General features: G+C 27.8%; 1 protein-coding gene across 4 annotated transcripts in view; it reads left to right on the top strand.

Moving 5' to 3' along the window:
• Window positions 1–6,863: 6,863 nt before the first annotated feature.
• The window catches only part of LOC111633242 (Down syndrome cell adhesion molecule-like protein Dscam2), a 45,528-nt gene continuing 33,568 nt past the window's right edge, over window positions 6,864–18,823 (top strand). For all 4 annotated transcript variants that reach the window (XR_002758029.1, XM_023377779.1, XM_023377777.1 and 1 more), the window contains exons 1-2: window positions 6,864–7,808; window positions 7,967–8,287. Coding sequence is in view for 3 of the 4 variants with exons in the window: in XM_023377779.1 (XP_023233547.1) it covers window positions 7,766–7,808; window positions 7,967–8,287 (364 nt within the window). In the remaining variant the exon portion in view is untranslated. The remainder of the gene's footprint in view (window positions 7,809–7,966; window positions 8,288–18,823) is intronic.

Here is an 18,823-nt window from a genome sequence, read left to right as displayed (position 1 = left end):
TTTTAATAATTTTTATACAAGAAACAAAAAGTGAGAGAAGTCAACGTGCGAACATTATGCATATCTTTTTAACTTTTCAATATTTCTGTAAGTACAAAGAAAAATTTTTTTTGCCAGTTTCTTTCTTTATTTTTCAATTTTCGCGTATGAAAAAGTCGCGTAATTTATTTTTAATGTTTAGTTTGAATAAAAATATTCTTTTCGAGCGATACACTTTTGAATGTGATAAATTTCTTATAATTATAGAAAAGACTGAAAGATATTTATGTCTAGTATCTAAAGGGATGCTTATATTATAGAAAATTAAAAAGAAAAACAAAGAAAAGTAAAGGAAACTTTAATAATTCTTTGTGCATTTTATCGATTTTAAGTATAATATTAGAGAGATGTTCACAAATACTTTAACCAAATCTTTCTTGAAAGGCAAATATACTATGGGTGTCTTCTTTCGATCCAGAAGTTATTTGATAAAATAGGATATCCATCTTATCCACATTTTAGAGATTGCTTTCTTAAAAGAGTTTCTTATTATATGTCTCTCAAAACGATTAGAAAAAAAATGTTAATATGTTTTACTAAAATTTATTAACTTACAGTTTTTTTTTGCCTTCAAAACTAACAGAATTTTACGATATTAAACGCTATGAAAAAACGTACAAAGTTTGATCTATGCATGTGACAGGATGCTGTGAGCGTGTATAACTCGCACTTTAATAACGCTGTAAAAATCGAATTAATTCTTTAATAAAAATCTTATAAATTATTTTAAAATGAATTCCCGAGTATTAAATTTTAAGCCATATATAGGTATATACGTATTTCTAGTAATTTCGTACACAAAAATCTTAGTAATGCAGCAAACTGTTTTAATGGAAAATTCAATAATGTGATTCTATTGTTGAAAGTAGTTGAAGAACGCTTAAAGTGAGTCCAAGGAAACAATTTGAAAGGTAATGTGAAAGGAATTTTGTTTTAAGAAATCATTATCATAAATAGGTATTGAACAAGCGAACATAACGATCCAAACTTTTTATTTTTTTTGAATATTTGTTTTTACAGTCCAAGTTGAAAATAATACTCTATACTTAAAATTCTCAATATAATTAAAGAAATTCAATTATCATGTAAAAATGTGAGTAATTAAATTAAATTAAATTGTAAATTAATTATTATAGCACTAAAACTCAATCAAATTTGAATATTTGATGGCAAACTTCATCACCTAAGTTATCAGTTTAGAATCTATCGATAACATATGGATATTATTAATATAATCTATCACTATAATTATATGTTAATAACATACTCTATTGCTAATTAGTAATTTATGCATAATATTTATTCCAATTATAACTATTCATAATTAAACTCAACATCGATTAAAAGAGTAATAAAGATATTTGCTTCATATAATCATTGCTACATACCATTTTAAATGGGCTAAAAAAAAAGATAAAAAAATATATAAATTTTCTTACTTCTAATACATTCTATTGATACATATTTTCTCTATCACAAATGCTAATAAAGTTATAAATTTTTAAAATTGCATACAGACTTCATGGACACCTTGTATTTTATTCTGTAATGTGTTTGGTTCAAATCTAAAGAAAAATTTTTTAATTCTTATAGCTAAAAGTAAAGCTTAAAAAGTGTATACAGTGGAACCTCGCTTAATGAGCATTTCACATAACGAATAATTTGCATAATGAGCAAAACAAATAGTAAAAAAATTACTCACTTAATGCATGATGATTCACATAATGAGTGACAAGGAGAGAGGAAGTCCAGTATTGTGCACATGCTCCNTATTCATTTTTTAAATTAATTATAATGCGATATTGTATTTTATATTAAAAAACTATCTTATATGCATTGAAAATTGATTTATTTTAACAATTTTCGGATTTTATTATTTTTTTAAATATATTTTTTTAATTTATTAACTTAAATATAAAGTTATTTTTAAAGTTAAAATTTAAAAAAATGTTAAAAGATCTTTACAATAAATTCACCTTTTTTCTGTATTTTAGTAAACTTTATAAAATTATTGTTCTTTAAGACTTTCATGCGGTAATTATTCTACTAAAATGCCAGCTGGAGTGAAATTTGAATCTTCTAGTTCATTAACTAAAATTATTTTTTATAAATTTCAGTGGATAAAAAAGGTTTTAAGTAGACAAAAGAAAGTATTTGATAGAAAACAACAAATGCATGGCAAAAAGATTTTCGTCGATTTTTTTTAATGGTGACAATTTCTGATGGAAAATTAAAGTAAATAACAGACCACTTGTTCGTATAATGCATTTCAACGAGTAGAAAGAACTGTTGTTTGGTAATTCTTGAAATACTTATGTTACTTGTACTTGACACTTAGAAAAGACTCAACTCCTTATCTTCTCGATTCTTTTCATTAATCACCTCTTAAGAATCCTGGCAGTGGATGATGTTGGAAGTAAAGTATGCTCAGCTGTTTCTTCTATGCCAAAATATGCAGAGAAAATGCATCTCCATTCGATGACAATTTAATGCTAAATGTGATCAGTGAACTACAATCGAAGCTACTGGAAACTGAACAGATGGCGTTTGCTTCCCAGTTTGAATTTTAAATTTTTGGTTTTGAGATGCATGGTAGAATATATTTTTTTTAATACTAAAATTTCTCTTTTTCACCGACTACTTCAACACTCTTCTAAACTTCTCATTGTTTTGATTATTCGCCCCCCAAAAAAAAGAAAGTATTTTCTATTCTGTTAAGGAAGGTTTTTACCGATCTAAGAAAAATAAAAACATTACAAAACTTAAAAATAATTTCGTTTTCCTATTCTAAAAAATATTAATTAATAAGTATATTATTATTCATAAAATTTACTTACTGATTACACATTCTAGTGTAATCAGTTAGAAAAATTGTGTATAGAGTATAGTCGATAGCGATCTTATTAATTTAGTAATTTATCTTTTGCGACAGAAAATAAATATGTAAAATATATAAGATTTCATTTTGTAAATATAAAATACATTTAATTTAAATTTAAATAACGTGTTTACGTACAGAAAAGTAACAAAGAAATGCATCTTTAGATATCTCTTTAACTTGTTCAAATGCAAATCTAAACGAAGTCGGTAATTCTTTTTCTTCATTTCTAACCATACTTCATAGATATCTAAAGTCATTATACAAATTTAAATACCCTTTAGACATCTTTCGTATTGAAAAAAAATGTTATCTGGAATACCACCTGTCAAAACGTACTAAATAAATATTTTTTTATTATTATTAATAAAACACATTTTTAATATTATCAGTCATTTAAAATGCTATTAAAAAGGATTTTTAAGGATATTTTTTTAAATATATATTTTTAATTTTAAATACGTAAAGAGATAACTGTTTTTTTCTCTCTCTCTCTCTTCTTCTTTTCGTTACAGTAAGGTATTTAGTTATCATCTTTAATTATATTCCATGACAAAACTAATTTTCTGAAGGGAGTACATTAACAAAGGTGCACTTACATTAACGTCATATCCTCGTCCAACAGTGTAGATGTTACTGTAAAACGTGTTACAACAGTCCTTCGGAAGCACTAACTCACCTTTAATTGACGATATTTACGAGAGACATGCCAAACTAACTAGCTGCCTTTCTGATTGTAATGTTGCATCCTTAGGCACTTTATTGTCCTCCATGGTAACCAGTTCACTGTTTCTCTTACTAATCGAAATTCTATAACATAAATTTTCTTAAAATATCGTTTTTCTATCCACGTAAGACTAACTCGCCGGGATATTTCCCTGTATAGGGAAATTTCGACTTAACCTCTTAACCTTTATGCTGTATTGTAACGCGACTGGTAACTCCTCCTTTATCAAAAAATAAAAAAAACACAAGATTGTTAGAAGAGGATATAGTTAATAGCATTAAGAAGAAACTTAGAAAACTTTGCTGAGTTGCACTTAATAGAAAAAGTAGAAAGAAACCAATAACGATGGATATCCGGAAAGTCACATCAGAAAGCTTGATCGTAGTCCCTAACAGCTGACACCACACTCCTCTGCTCCGATATTAAGTGACCGTTCAATGTTGTTATTTCCTTGATCTAAGAAATGTCAGGTTATAGCTAAGATCTTCTAGGATTTAGGATACAGTAAGGTAACATAGTTGACACTTACTACATGTCTAAAATGTCTCAAGTTTAAAAAAATATATCTTTATTTGATAAATGTCCTACGCGGATAACAAAGTCAAGAATCATCTATCCTTTATAAGTTAAATGTGGCTTTAATAAATAATATTTGAGCGCATTTTATTTTTTTATTTTTTGAGGTTTGCTATATTTAATTGAGTTAGTAAAATTGTATTACGCTTGTGAGAATTCCAGATTTTACATCTCCAGTTACAACAGAAGAGAAATCCGAGAAAGACATGAAATTCTCACCCCGGATGGTGGAACGTGAAACGGATTTTTTCCAACTGTACGTGACATGAACGAACATTCTTGTATTTGTTCTCTTTTTAAATGGTTCTTTATCATAAAAATCTGAGTTTTGAACAGTTTTTTTGGTCAACCAGCTGTTAAGTGTTTCTTATTCGATGCAGGAATTTTTGAAATATCTTTAAAGTGTAGTGATTACAAAAACATCCTTTACAAATTTAATATTTTGAAAGATTAAAATTTATATAAATATTATATTAAAAAAATATCGTATTATATTTTTGTATATTTATTTTTCTTTTCAAACTTTATAATTAATAGAGAAAGAGAAAATTTTAATTTTCTCTGAGTGTTTGCATCAGCAAAAACAGGAGAGCACTTGAAAACATCTTTGAGATGGAAGATTCTTTTTTTTAAAGCTTTATTGTGCTGTATGTATACAGTAATAAGATAGCATGTACTGTGTGTAATTCTCTTAATGGTTTGCTATTAATCAACTCTTATTGAAAACCATTACAGTATACACGATACTGATAGACCCATTTCTCGACCAAATTTCATGCATCGTCGATCATATACCTATTTGTAATTCAGTGCTGCAGTCTTCTTACACTTCCATTTTCTTTTACCCAACTTACATTAACATTTAATTTAACGTCACTTTAAATTCAACCTAGCCTGATACGTGATATTTCTCGCTTGTTACGACTACTGCGAGTTACTACTATCCAGAAACACATAAAACTTTGCTTCTTAAGAATATTCTCTAGTGCTACTTACATATCATTGTAGAAGACATTTAAAATTTCATATTCAATTCCATAACTTTCTTCATTAGCTTTAACTAAAACTTTTTTTTTTTGTTTATCTTTGTTGTTGAAAATTGTTGATATTATACGAGTAAATGCAACTTTCTTCCACTTATTATTTTTCTTTGATAATGTCTTTAATATTTTATAAAACTTTTATTGTAATAATTAATTTAATTTTTAATTTAATTTAAAATTTTCTTTTGATAATCCTTATTTTTAAATTAAAACTTTCTTTTTTAACTTTCGATTAGTGTTTTTAAAAAATTATATATAAATTTTTTATTTGGTAAATTCAATAAACTTTTAAATAAAATTAAGAAGATAATTTAATTTTATGAAATATTTTTATAAAAAAAAATATTGATAATTTGAAATTTAATAAAAAAATATATTCTTAAAAATTTTCTTGCAAATATTTTCGCAATTCTTTTCCTTCAGATTCTTTGAGATAACATCTTTAAAACCGATTTTCGGCAAATTTATTTTTACATATATTTATATAGAAACTTGGAAAGTTTATCCTTAAAAATCTATTTTATGTTTCATCCTTCGTAAAATAACTGTAAACCTACAAAAATATTACTATACATATTTTCCAGTGCGACTGCTTTAACTATAATCTATGAACTACTATTGAAAACTCCTAATTTCTAAATATATGTCTTACAAAAACTTAATTTTGAAGTAATAAAACTATTTCTGATTCTTTAAATCCTTTTTCTATAAAATTAAGTTTAGTGAAACTTCTCATAAATTAATTCTTTGTTTCAAGTCAAAGAATAGTTTATGAATAAAAGTCTGAGCAAGTGGACATATGCTACATTTTCATGTTGTAAAGGGGATTAGTTTTATATTCGTATTGATAAGACTTATCACATAGTTGAAGCCTAGTGGTGCAATAAATCTTTATTGAAGACAGGCAGACAATATAAAATATTTTATAGCAGAAACTATTCAATACTCGAAACATAGATGCTATGAATTCCATTACGGCATATTTCATGTTATATATTATTATATTGATTCGTAGATGGACGAATGATCATTTTAGAAAGAACTTGCCTTGAATATTTTATATTAAAATTACAAAACGTTCCTCTCTCTTTCTCCTTTTTTTTCTTTTTTTTTATTCAAGAATGAATAACTGAAATGTTAAAAATAAATAAAATAGTATAACTTTTTTATTTATCTATATTTAAATATTTAAATTTAATTTATCTAGAATATATTTTTTATAGAAAAAATATACAATATACATATCAAAATATACATTTAATATTATATTTTATATGAATTTTAAAAAAATGAAATGGGTAATGTTACTCGTTATATTTTCTATTCAGAGATTTGTCTTCACGGATGTGTAATTGTTTTCCTACTTCTGGCCGTAGCAGATAAACAAGCGAATTTGTAATCTTCTCCTCAGACCAATTTTCATAGCGGAACATACATTAAAAAGAAAGAAACAATGTACTTTATGTCATGTAGTGCATTGTCCATTAGTCTTTTAGTTAGCACACAACTGTAATCCTCGTAACATATGCCTCTGCCAAACACATGACATAACAGCGAGACATTAAGCTCCCTTCCACCAATACAGCCCAACTCTTGTCTGTCTGGTGATTACTGGGGGATTTACTTTGCCTTGCCAGCACCTCTACTGTCAGTAAGACCCTTCATTTATCACAAAATTCTCAAGACGTCTCTCTCCTCCCTTTTCTTACTTGTCTTATCGAAAAAGAAAGACACACAGACGACGAAATAAAAAAAGGGGGTTTGATACATTCGAAAGGAGCCAGCCAGAATCTTTCTTTTTCACGGCAACATTCGCAATTATCGACGCAGAACAAGGGAGCTGGGCCGGTGTAGTAGACTCAGCAGTAATCAAAGACTTACCACGTGGGAAAAGTTTGAAGAAATACGCGAAACTGTATTAATCTTTAATGACTGTCATAGTCTTTCATCATCTAGTTCCTATTACTTAGCTGGTGGCGGCTGATTTCAATAGAGAGCGCATCAATCCGTTACCATGGTAACTGGCTACACTCATTATTATCCATTGATAGTGAAAATTATCACGAAAAAGTATCAATGCATCAAGTAAAAAAAAGAAAGGAAAACGGGAAGAAAAACTGTCAGCATCGTCTCTGGCAATTAGCGGAGTGTGTTTGGAGCGTCAGTCATTCGGCGCAATATCCGGAAAAAGAGAAGTTTCGGGCCAAGGAGAAGAAAGAAAGAAAGAGGACGGACGAGCATACGGAGCGGACGAACTGAGTGAAAGGGAGAGTACAGAGAAAACATATTGACCAACCACGCTTTTCATCACTCTAGCTCTTCCAGGCTACGTGAGTAGATCGGTAAATGTGTTTGTGCCGTAGCTTTGTTTGCTAGGTCTCCGGTTCAGTCACCACTGTGACCCGAATGTAAAGGTGCGGCTGAAGAAGCCACTTAAAGTCTCGCCTCACGATCGCCTGGCTGCACATTCGTCTATCGGCTACGGTTGGAGGATAACGTGTGATGTTGAACGCACCACGATTTCTGATAGTCGCTCTACTCGCAGGTACGTTTATCAATCGCTAATATTTTTATATGTATCCGATATAAATATGATTTTTTTAAACTATTTTTTAAATATTTAAATAATTTCAATAATTAAAGAAAAAAGGGGAAAAATCAGGTTTAGATTTTTTATATTTTTTTCGTGTGTTTTGTTCTTAGTGTCTAGTCATGAAGCACACGTAGAGGGACCGATATTTCTCAATGAACCACCACATCGTTTGGACTTTTCCAATTCATCCGGTGGAGAACTTAGATGTCGTGGAGATGGAAAACCAACTCCTATAGTGAGATGGGTTAAACAGAACGGAGATCCCGTTAACGAAATAAGTAGATTGAGGGTGTTAAAAGCAGATGGGACATTAATTTTTAGACCGTTTCGTCCAGAGGATTATCGTGCTGATGTTCACGATACCATTTATCGCTGTCTTTTATCAAACATCGTAGGTACTATTGGAAGCAGGGACGTTCACGTTCGTGCAGGTAAGTCAACTTTCCATAATAATAAACACGTGTAAGCAATTTTTTAAAGAGAATATCTTTAAAAGGAATGTAACATTCGAAAACTTTATTTATACATCTATAATTTCTCTAGCAAGATAGTAATTATTGTAAATAACAATTAATTTAATTATAGTTGTATTAATGTAAATTTTAAGACTATGGTGTTACAGGCAAATTACTATTTTATATTTGCATAAATTTACCATTTATACTTGTAATTATAGAAACAGAATTCTGTCAAGCGGTTCATTAAATATGGCAAATCCTACGAGAAATATTAAGTGATATACATAGATATCTCTCAAATTACTGAAAATAATTATAAATTTCCTCTAGGGTTTATAGTTTTATTTGTTGGAGAGTGAAAATATTTTAATTACTCTAACATAAATTTTACTTTTTTCTTTACAAGAGAGATTAATATATCTCCATTAAGAATAAGCCATTTTAAAGTAAACTTTGGTTATTTATTGTGATGTAGATGGTTACTGTATGTAGATAATAAATATATTTTTTTCCATCAAAAGAGATGATGTCGATATTCATCTTATTTTTCTCCCCTCAGTAAGCATTAAAGATTTTTTTTTTCTCACTATTCATTAAAGTAGTATTTTAAATAACATCTAAGGGTAGAGGATATACAGAGCCACTTGTTGTGTACATCCATAACGACTCAACATCATGACTACGGTAATAAATTCACACCCGTTAAAGGACGCTACACTCGTTATAAATCAGTTGAGCCACTCATACTTTGCAACTTTCACGATGTAAAAGTTTGTATTTCGCCTCATTTGCATTTCTAGCTTATCAAACTTGTTTATTTTTCTTACCGTTTCAAGTAGTGGATCAATCACTCTACTAAAAAGTCAATAAGAGAAAAAGAAAAGAAGGAAAAAAAAAACAAAGAACAAACTTTGAATATTGTTGCACGTTTCACTCGATTTTTTTAAACGTACATTTATTAAAATTTTATTTAAAATAAAGAAAAAAAAATCTTTATTGTTTTTTAATTATAATAATGGTTTGTTTTTTCGTTAAGTAAATTATATAAAAATTTAGATCGCGTGCGATTATCTTTGCATCATTTTTTTCCTTCTTAATTTTTAGCATTTAAATTAAACTTTCTGATTGATAAAATATTAATCTAAGTTTATCTTTAAATGAAATTCAGCAGCTTGAGTAATTACTCGAGTTAAACTACATTAATCAAAACGTTATTAAAAAATAATTTCTAGCTGTAAGAAGTTGTAGGCTGCTTTAGCTTTGTGTTTCTGATTATCGATAAAAATATCCTTCTCTTTAATTTTACTTATCTAATGTATCAAGACTAGAGAAAAATAAAGTAAAAAATTTTCATATTAAATCCCTATAAAACGATTCTTATCTTAAATTTCCTTTACTTAATTATGATTAAATAGTTTATTCAGTAATTTTTCAAACATTTTTGCAAATTTTAACAATTATTAGAAAATATTGATAAAAGCAGATATATCAAAAGTATTGTAAATTGAGATGGGTGGAGAAATTTTTATCCTATTAAAACTCATTTTAAAGCTGTTTTGCAATTGAAGAGAATATTTATGAAGTAATATCATTTAAATGATTAACATCATCAAGTATGAAAAGATGAAAAATGATCTCTAGAGGCAGAATTACTCTTGTATGAATATCATCCTTAAAGATATAATTGGTATCCTGTTATAAATGATAGATGTGATAATGTTACAATTTTAAATCTTGATCGTTTCGATAATTATTCAGTTGTAATTCTTTACTCAAATCATATCGATACATTTCAAAAAATATAAGATTTTATCAACATTTATCTCATCATTTTTGTTTATGCTTACTAAATGTATTGAGGATATTTACATTCGGTACATGCCTAATGGCATTAAGGATATGCTTTCTTCACTTGCATCCTTCGTATTTAAATATTTATAGGTGCAAGTGAGCAAATACACCTCTACTAAGATTAAATGAAGTCTAATTGAGTTTTCTAACTAACGTTTTTTAATTGCTTCTCGCTCTCTAAATTATTTAAATTTTTTTACTTATGGTCGCAAAGGGAGAAATTAATGATATTTATAGTAAAAAAAAAAATTTAAATGTGTGTGTGTACAGTGTAGACTCAGTGATAAATATTATTAAAATTTTATAATCTCATTACCAATACTTATTTAACAATTTAATAGAAAATTTATATAAAATTTAACAAAAAATATAATTATATTTCTATATAAATACAAAGGAAAATTGACTAATAATGAGAACAAAAAGCAAGTTTCCTATTAATATATTATTTATAGTAAATTACATATACATATGTAATTTATTATGAATAATATTTGATGTCCAATATGCTTTTATTCTAATTACCGTTAATCTCTTCATCACATTTCAAATAAATTAATATGTGAAAATAATATATATTAAGAAGAAATTAATGAAAAATAATCACATAATGATATATGTAAAGAAATATTTAAATTAATTAGAAATAGAGAAAAATTTAATTATAATTAATTAAAATGTTTCATGTTTAAAATATTTTTTTCTTACGTAAGAAAAAAGTTAATAGTTAATAGTATATTAAAAGAATTTGTTCTTACATAAATATTTATATATAATTTTAAGAAGAATTTAATGATAAATAGCGTGGAAAAATTTCGAATTTTAACAGTTTTATGAGATATAATAGATGATAAAGAATGGATTTTCTTTTGATAAGTATATGTATCCTTCTAAAATGTACCTAATTAATCAATGTTATGATAGTGAACAACCATGCTTCTTGTGTTTTTAATGATACGAGATATAAAGATACATCAGTAATTATCCTATTTATAGAAACAGCTGCACACAACGACAACATTACTACTTGACTTTTTTGTCTTTTTGGACTGGAAAGGACAGAAGCGATTCATCTCTAGTGCAAAGCCATAGGGTGTCCGTATTCTTCTCTATTTGATAGCGACTGTAAATAGACTCTAGAGATAAATGCAGAGGGGGATATGAAAGAAGTCGACTAGAGGCAGTAAATAACCAGCTATTCAGTTCTCTGTGGGTGGACTCGATTTGCCATTCTCTGCGCAGTTGCCAAAACGGGAACAAACTGCAGCCACTGAAGAGATGTGTAGATTTAGAATGATTGACCCTTCAAGAAATCCTGTCGTTTTTCATCCGTTTCAGCCTGCATCTTCAAACTGTTTGAATAATCACGACATCTACAGTGGAATGTGAAAACTCATTCATCATACGATTTCCTTGGTTTTTTGAGAGGAATTTTCTGAGTTATAAAGAAAGATTTTACGATATGTTGACGACTTCCATATCAGTTGTACTTCTAGCAAAAGCCTTGCAGTCTCTTTCAGACTTAGTAAAAGAAAGATTCGATTGAATAATTGCTATTTAATCTCTAGAAAGTCGTGATTAAACTTCAACTATTTAATGTTTTATCAGTCGAAAGTGTTTATATATGAAACAAGAAAGAACAAAACTCGTAAAAATCATATGGTTTTGTGTTCTTTGCTGATATTCTATTGTAGCACGGAAACTTTCCATTCAAGATTTATGTAAAATGTTATGGTTTTTTGTCTGAATTTCTCATATGATAACTGTTTTTGACACTACTATATGCCTCAGAGGGTATGAAACACTTTGAAATGTTTGAAAACGGAAGCATTTTTCATATTTATGATTAAATTAATGTAAATTCAATCGTAAACATCAGAAATTCTTTAAAATAATATATTACAAATGAAATTTAAACTTTTACTTAATACAAAAACATCAATTTTTAAGTAAATTTCTTCATCATTATTAAGATTACTTATGTATAAAATTTGCTTAAAAGATATAGTCTAATACAATCTTTCAATTATACTGCTTTTAAAAATCATGTGTAAACGTATTATTTAGCTTGAATAGTCATATCTAATTAATTAATAATCTAATTTTAATTTATTTTTATGTATTAACCATTTAAATATGTAAAGTATTAACATTTTTAACCAAATTTAAAATGAATTAAATTGTTAATTGATGAGGGAATATCATAATTATAAGTAATTATTTTATATGTTTGATCAAATGATCTTTTAATTCTGTATTAAAAATAAAGAAAATAATTTAATTTGATTTATTTTTTAATTTTTATTATAACGATAAAATTCTCTTGGGCCCAGAAAATTTTTCCTTCCTCAGAGAATCGAACAGAAACCGATAACGAAGCAAATTTCGTGACGTCATCAATTCTACTCCTAATTAGTTCCTTTTAGTGTTTTTTTTTTCCTTTTTTCCGTCTGAAAATTGGTTTAATCTACTACAAACCAACTTTTTCTAAGAAAAAGTTTTCGATATATATAACTAAAATTATTAAAATATTAGATTTTTAGTTCATCAAATTGGGGAAAAAATATTTATATGGTTTATTTTTAATGAATCTTTTTATTTAGTTGGTTAAATGCAGGTAGAAAAGATAAAAATTTACAGGAATGGGAATTGTAAAAAGTTTAAACAATTCTGTATGAATTGTAAGAGAAACTAAAAAACAAGGGGAAAAAATGGATGACTTGGGAGTAGAAGAGAAAAGGATGCATTTGTTTTGATTGTCTTTCTCAGGCTTTTCAAAAATTAAATTGTTCTATCTCAGAGAATTTGGTGCTAAAGACGGACTAAACCATTTAAACTTGATTCTCGCACTTTATATATAAAATGTATTAAATAAAAAAACTTTTAAAAAATATCTTGAATTAATAAAATCTGTGAGAAAAACATTTCTTCGAGTCTTTACAAATATTTTCAGGCCTTTTATACTACTAGAAATTGTGTATTTTTTATATTTAACAGATCTAAAATTTGGATATGTTAGGGCTACAGTATATATGTTAACACAATCGAACCTCCAATAACGGACACCCTCTATAACGACCAATTTTTCAGGAACGTTTTTTGTTTTGAAATTTATACAAAATAACCATTTTTGTTTCCGCCAGTCGACGTTGTTCAGAGGTTTATTTGTATATAATATTGTAAAAATATAGTAGGTTCTCGATACAGTAAATTTTCAAAGGACTGGTCTGAGTTCACTATGCACTTAAAGAGTAGTAAGGGCCGCTATATCGAGTGATTGCTATATCAAGAGTTTACTGTATATCAATTATTACGATGCTTCTTTCATAAAAATATTAGCGTTGATAGATAGGGGAGACCGGGGCAAGATCGGCATGTTAAGCTTTACTTAAATTTTGTGTAATAAATACTGCTGTAAACTGAAAAAAAAGCTTTGCATATTGTTTATTGGAATGTTTTCTTACTATAGAACTGGTTAAAATCAGTTTGGAAATTAAAATAATTAAAATAATTACAACTTTACAAGAAGAGAGAAATTGCCTCTTTTTGTAAAGTTGTAATTATTTTAATTATTTTTATTAAAGTTGCCCATGGTATAGGGGCAGCAGTAATGGGGCAAGATAGGCACGTATATAAAATTATGTTATTAACAATGTATAAGTTGGAATTCACTATTAAAACAAAGAAATACAAATCCAACACCCATTTAATATTATTACAACGAAATGCAAGTTCAAAGACATATATACATGAATAACAAATGCAAACATGTTTTCATTTATCATCTGTTTGATTTTTATCCTTTGCTTCTAATGTGGCTTTATGTTGCCGATCTTACCCCGCTAGTCATGATTTCGAAACATTAAGTACAACCCTGAGAACAGAATGCCAAGCCATGATCTGGCCACGTGAATAAGTTGAAGTTACATCCTTCTAACAGGAAAAGTAACTTTCGTTATCATGGAATTATAACAAAACCTGCCAATTCAATATAAATGGAAGCAAAATATTATATGGAATTGAACGTAAATGAAAATTTGCTTGATAATTCAACTACGCTTGTTGGAGAACTATAAAAACACTACACTCAAGAAACCACTAATAAAACTCAACTGCCTAACCTATAACCAAAGTCTCCTTTTAATTTGTTTTTTAAAAAAAGCGCTTGACAAACTTGCCCCGCATGCCGAAGTTGCCCCGGTCTCCCCTATACTTTTCTTATATTGCTGAATCAAACCAAAAAACTGTAATACAGACACAATTTGAGTAGATGAAATGAACCACTTTTAGTGAGAGAGCTTTGAAAAGACTCGGCAAAAAGTTATTATATAAAACGTACTTAAAGTTAAATGATATAAATGAAGATTTTTATTGAAAAATAACCTATTAAAAATCTTAAATTTTAACTTATTTTGTATATAAATAAGTAGTTTATAACTATATAAACTAATACATATACAACCATTATCATTAGTAAGTTAGTTGACTGAGTTTTGGGCCAAATCTCAATAATGTTGACGTGTAGAATAAATTACATTGCTAGATATTTAATGTCATGAGCTAAAATGTGATTATTAATTTCTCAAACACATTTAAATTATGATTATTAATACCCAAACACATTCTTGTTCAGTCAAAAATCTGTTTAAAATATTAAATTTATCGCTTGTAAATTTATATATTCGCTGTTCTACTAAAATTCAACAAAAATAATTTAAAAAGAATTATTTAAAGTAACTTTAATGTATATTTTAATTAATTATTATTAAATTTTGTTGAATTATATTGATCGAAAGTTTCTACTTTATGTATTGTGCTTATATACATAAAGTTAATATTAATTAAATTAATAATAATTATAGAATTGGATTATGATTTCTGCCATTTTTTCAAGAATAGAAATATCGAAAATGCAGTAAAATTTCGCTTATATATAAGCAAATTTTAATTATATACTATTATCCTTAGGGTTATTAATCATATAAGAATCCATATTCAAAATTGATATTAATAATATTGAAAGATATTATTTAAAAGGATATTTAATATGGTATATCTGCGTTCAATCACTTAGAAACAAAACAGAACTTAAAGCTTACACATCAAGTTATTTTTCTTCCTTAAACGGAATTCTGTAACTAAGATTTTTTCCTCCTCTTTCCTTTTTTTTTAATCACAGATTCCGTACAAATCAATGCAGATCTTTAGTCATTAAAGAGGAACCTCGCAGAGCATCCAATTTGTGCATGTAATTTAGAACTGTATCTATCCAAATAAATGTTATCTTAACCATGCTGTGCTAAATTAAAACGATGCTTTTTAAAACGGGAATGCTGTCGAGTCTTAAAAAAATTTCTACATAAAAAAATGTAATTAAAATGTGTAAAAAACGGTTAAAATTTTTGTGTGTATACTATACATTTTCAGCATTAATAAAATTAAAATAATTTTTCAGTTGGAAGTAATGAATTAAAATGATTAAATGGAGGGTTTTTTCTATACAATGAATTATTATTAAATTAACGTATTTTACTGTGTTTTTGTAAATATTGGAAGAAAACAAACCAGTTAAACAAAAAAAAACTAACACTTGAAGAGTAGAAAAAAAGCTGAAAACGTCAATTTTAGGAAAACACGAAGAAGGTGGTACAACATTATTCTTCTTTGTTGTGCTTTCCTAAAGCTAACAAATATACATTTTATTTATTTTTTTCTTATTTTTACCAAATCCTAAACACTTGTTAATTAAGCTAACCTAAAATCGAAATTAAGTTATATATATATAGTTAAGTATACTTAATAAAAACAAAAAGAAAGCAACCCGAATTTCTAACCCAAAGAATCGAGAGTTAAGCTAATATTTTAAAGTCGTGAGGAGAATCGAATGGAAATTTTAAAGTAGATTCTCATGCTGACAGATCTGTGTTGTCACAGTTGCAGTCGACAGACAAATAAAATAAAATAAAATAAAATAAAATAAAAAAACAGAAATCTTATTTTTAGCAAGAAAAATCCAATTTCTTAACTTTGACAACATATCTAATTCTTTGCTGAGAAAAATTGCTATACAATTGAGAAATATTTACGCCTTTGTCAAAAAAAGACAACACGGAAAATTGAACTAAAAATGAATGATACTATTGGTCGACTGTCATCGATTTTCTTACCTACTTTGAACTTTGCAATCACCAAACGGACAAATATAGAACAGCTCAAGAAGGTTAAAATATTGCAGTGAGTCGAAGTTAAGATATAAGAAAAAGCCATTGATAAGATAAGGGTTTTCTAAACATAGAAAACCGTTTTATAGCCTGTATCTAAATAAATCTTAGATAAGTAATCTTATTATCAAACGTGGTAAGTACACGATAGTTTGGATATATCTTCATGAACAGTTGACTCGATAATGCTTTAACTGATGATTATGTGAAAAAACTTCTTATGTTTTGTCTGATAGAATTTTCGTTTGTCAGACTGTTTGACTGTAAGTATTGATTGTACGAATCTAGAAGCAGAACAATTCAAAGACGCGCATCGAATGTTAACAAGCAGACAATCGCTCCGCTTACAGTGACAAAAGAACACGGTTTTCTCATCCAAACTGAAAGACAGCTATCAAAAAGCTAGCCAATCGTATTTACAATTCTATTCACATATACAGTAAACGGTGTTGTAGAAAACTAGAAAACTGAATGCTATGTACGCTTGTGGTATATGTTTATATATAGGATGACAAATGATAGTTTATAAAAATAACACAAGCTGACAGTTCCGCAAGAATCATGGCTAGATTTAAAGTATGATTTCGATTTTATTTAAAATAGCAATAATATCGTGGAAAATACAAATAAACGTATCGCTTTATGCTTCAAAATATAGATTTATATGTATGTATATATATGTATATACATGCATACAGATAGATATTGATGTATTAATAATTTAAAATTTTATTTATGTTTATATCAACGAGTTGATTTAAAATTCTAATGAATTTGTTGAAAAATATACAAATATAAGAGATAAAGCAGAATTGCAAATACTTGAACATTTCTATCAATATTTCATTCTCCTTATTAGATCTTTAAAAATTTATTATTATTTCTTAACAAATTATTATGACTTGATATCTCTTGCCTAAGTTCATAGTTACTGGAGGCATTGTACTGTACTTTAATCTAACATTTAAAAGAAAAAGTAAAATTGGCTTCGTTACATCGAAGACTGTTACTTGTTAATGTTCAAAAGATAGAAAAGCATTTAACAGAAATGAGAAAGTTTCGATAAACACTCAAGCACAGAAATACAGAATTGTATATGTGTTATTTGATTGTTTCTTATCCGAGCCACTTGTAGTGGATGCTGGTTTATTGATTGAATCCCTCTAGCAAGAGACGTTTGGTCCTTCTCCAACTCGCTAAAAGTTAATTTCCTGTTAAATGCATCCTCAGACGTCGGAAACGTCCACTTCTGTTTGTCACGCTCTGTTTGCTTTAGTTGACTGACAGTTCACTGATCAAATATCTCAGGCAATCCACTCTCCTTCACTTTACAACTAAATAATTCTTCACTTTGATCTCTCTTTCTACTCGGATCTTTTCTTCTCCTTCGTCAACAACAGTTTTCTGTTTTCAGTGCGATGTCAGTCTCAACTCGCATTGTGAACAGATGTCTCTATTGTACTTTATAAGGCTATTATCTTTTACTGTTCAAAATCTTTACTTACTTTTTCCTCTCAGATCTATAGCTATCTTAGTCCTAATACTTGGCAAACTCTAGATCTAAGATTCTAGCCTCCAGGTAACACACACACACACATACTGTATATGTCTAAGTTAATGCTTCATTAAGAATAAACTAGGATTTACTTAAGATTTAAAATCTTAATGAAGCACTACTTCTACTCTTTAAATAGAGGAAAAAAGTATAATTAATTTTATCTACATACTTTGAATTCGAGTAACGTGTTATAAACCAGCTACAAAAACTATAACGTATTTAAAAATTCAAACCGTTAGCTGTCATTTTAATTAAGCCGGAAAAAATAAGTAAAGTTCTTAGACGAGAAGAGTTAATTCAATTAATTAAATTTAATACTTCAAAGCTGAATGTTAAGAAAAAAATTGATAATTTTTTGCGATTACCTAGATGATGATCGCCATGTTTTAATTCGGATTTATTTAAGACTTTTTTCATATCCATCTTCTTACTTTTAAGATGCAGAAAGAAAGAAGATCCACGAAAAAAAAGGAAACTTAACCCTTTTCCAGGCAATTTCCGGTGGAGTATAATAAAAGTTTAGTTGCATAGATAAAGCTCTTGCTCTCTTTAATTTGATCGATTTTCTCTTCAGAGTTTCTCTTTAACTATCTGATAAATTGCAGAAAACTATCCTGTATAGTTTCTTGCAATCTATCAGATATTGGGGTGACTTATAGAAGTGTCATGAATTTGATTCTTGTATTTTCCCTGAAGTTTATTTAATCCTGTTGATCCTATTTAGTTTACTTTAGTTTGTAATCTTTTTATCCTATTCTCATGTTATTCGATAAAACTGTTTAGCCAAATACGAGAAATTAAAAATTTAAAGTACTTAAAATAAACTTTTCAAGTTACAGCTGCTGTCTTTTGTAGTTTTCTACATTCAACTCATTTTTG

Source organism: Centruroides sculpturatus, unplaced genomic scaffold (assembly GCF_000671375.1).
Source record: "Centruroides sculpturatus isolate CEXI.00-Female unplaced genomic scaffold, Cexi_2.0 scaffold817, whole genome shotgun sequence".
Taxonomy (NCBI): Eukaryota; Metazoa; Arthropoda; class Arachnida; order Scorpiones; family Buthidae; genus Centruroides; species Centruroides sculpturatus.
This window is presented reverse-complemented; position numbering and strand designations above follow the sequence as displayed.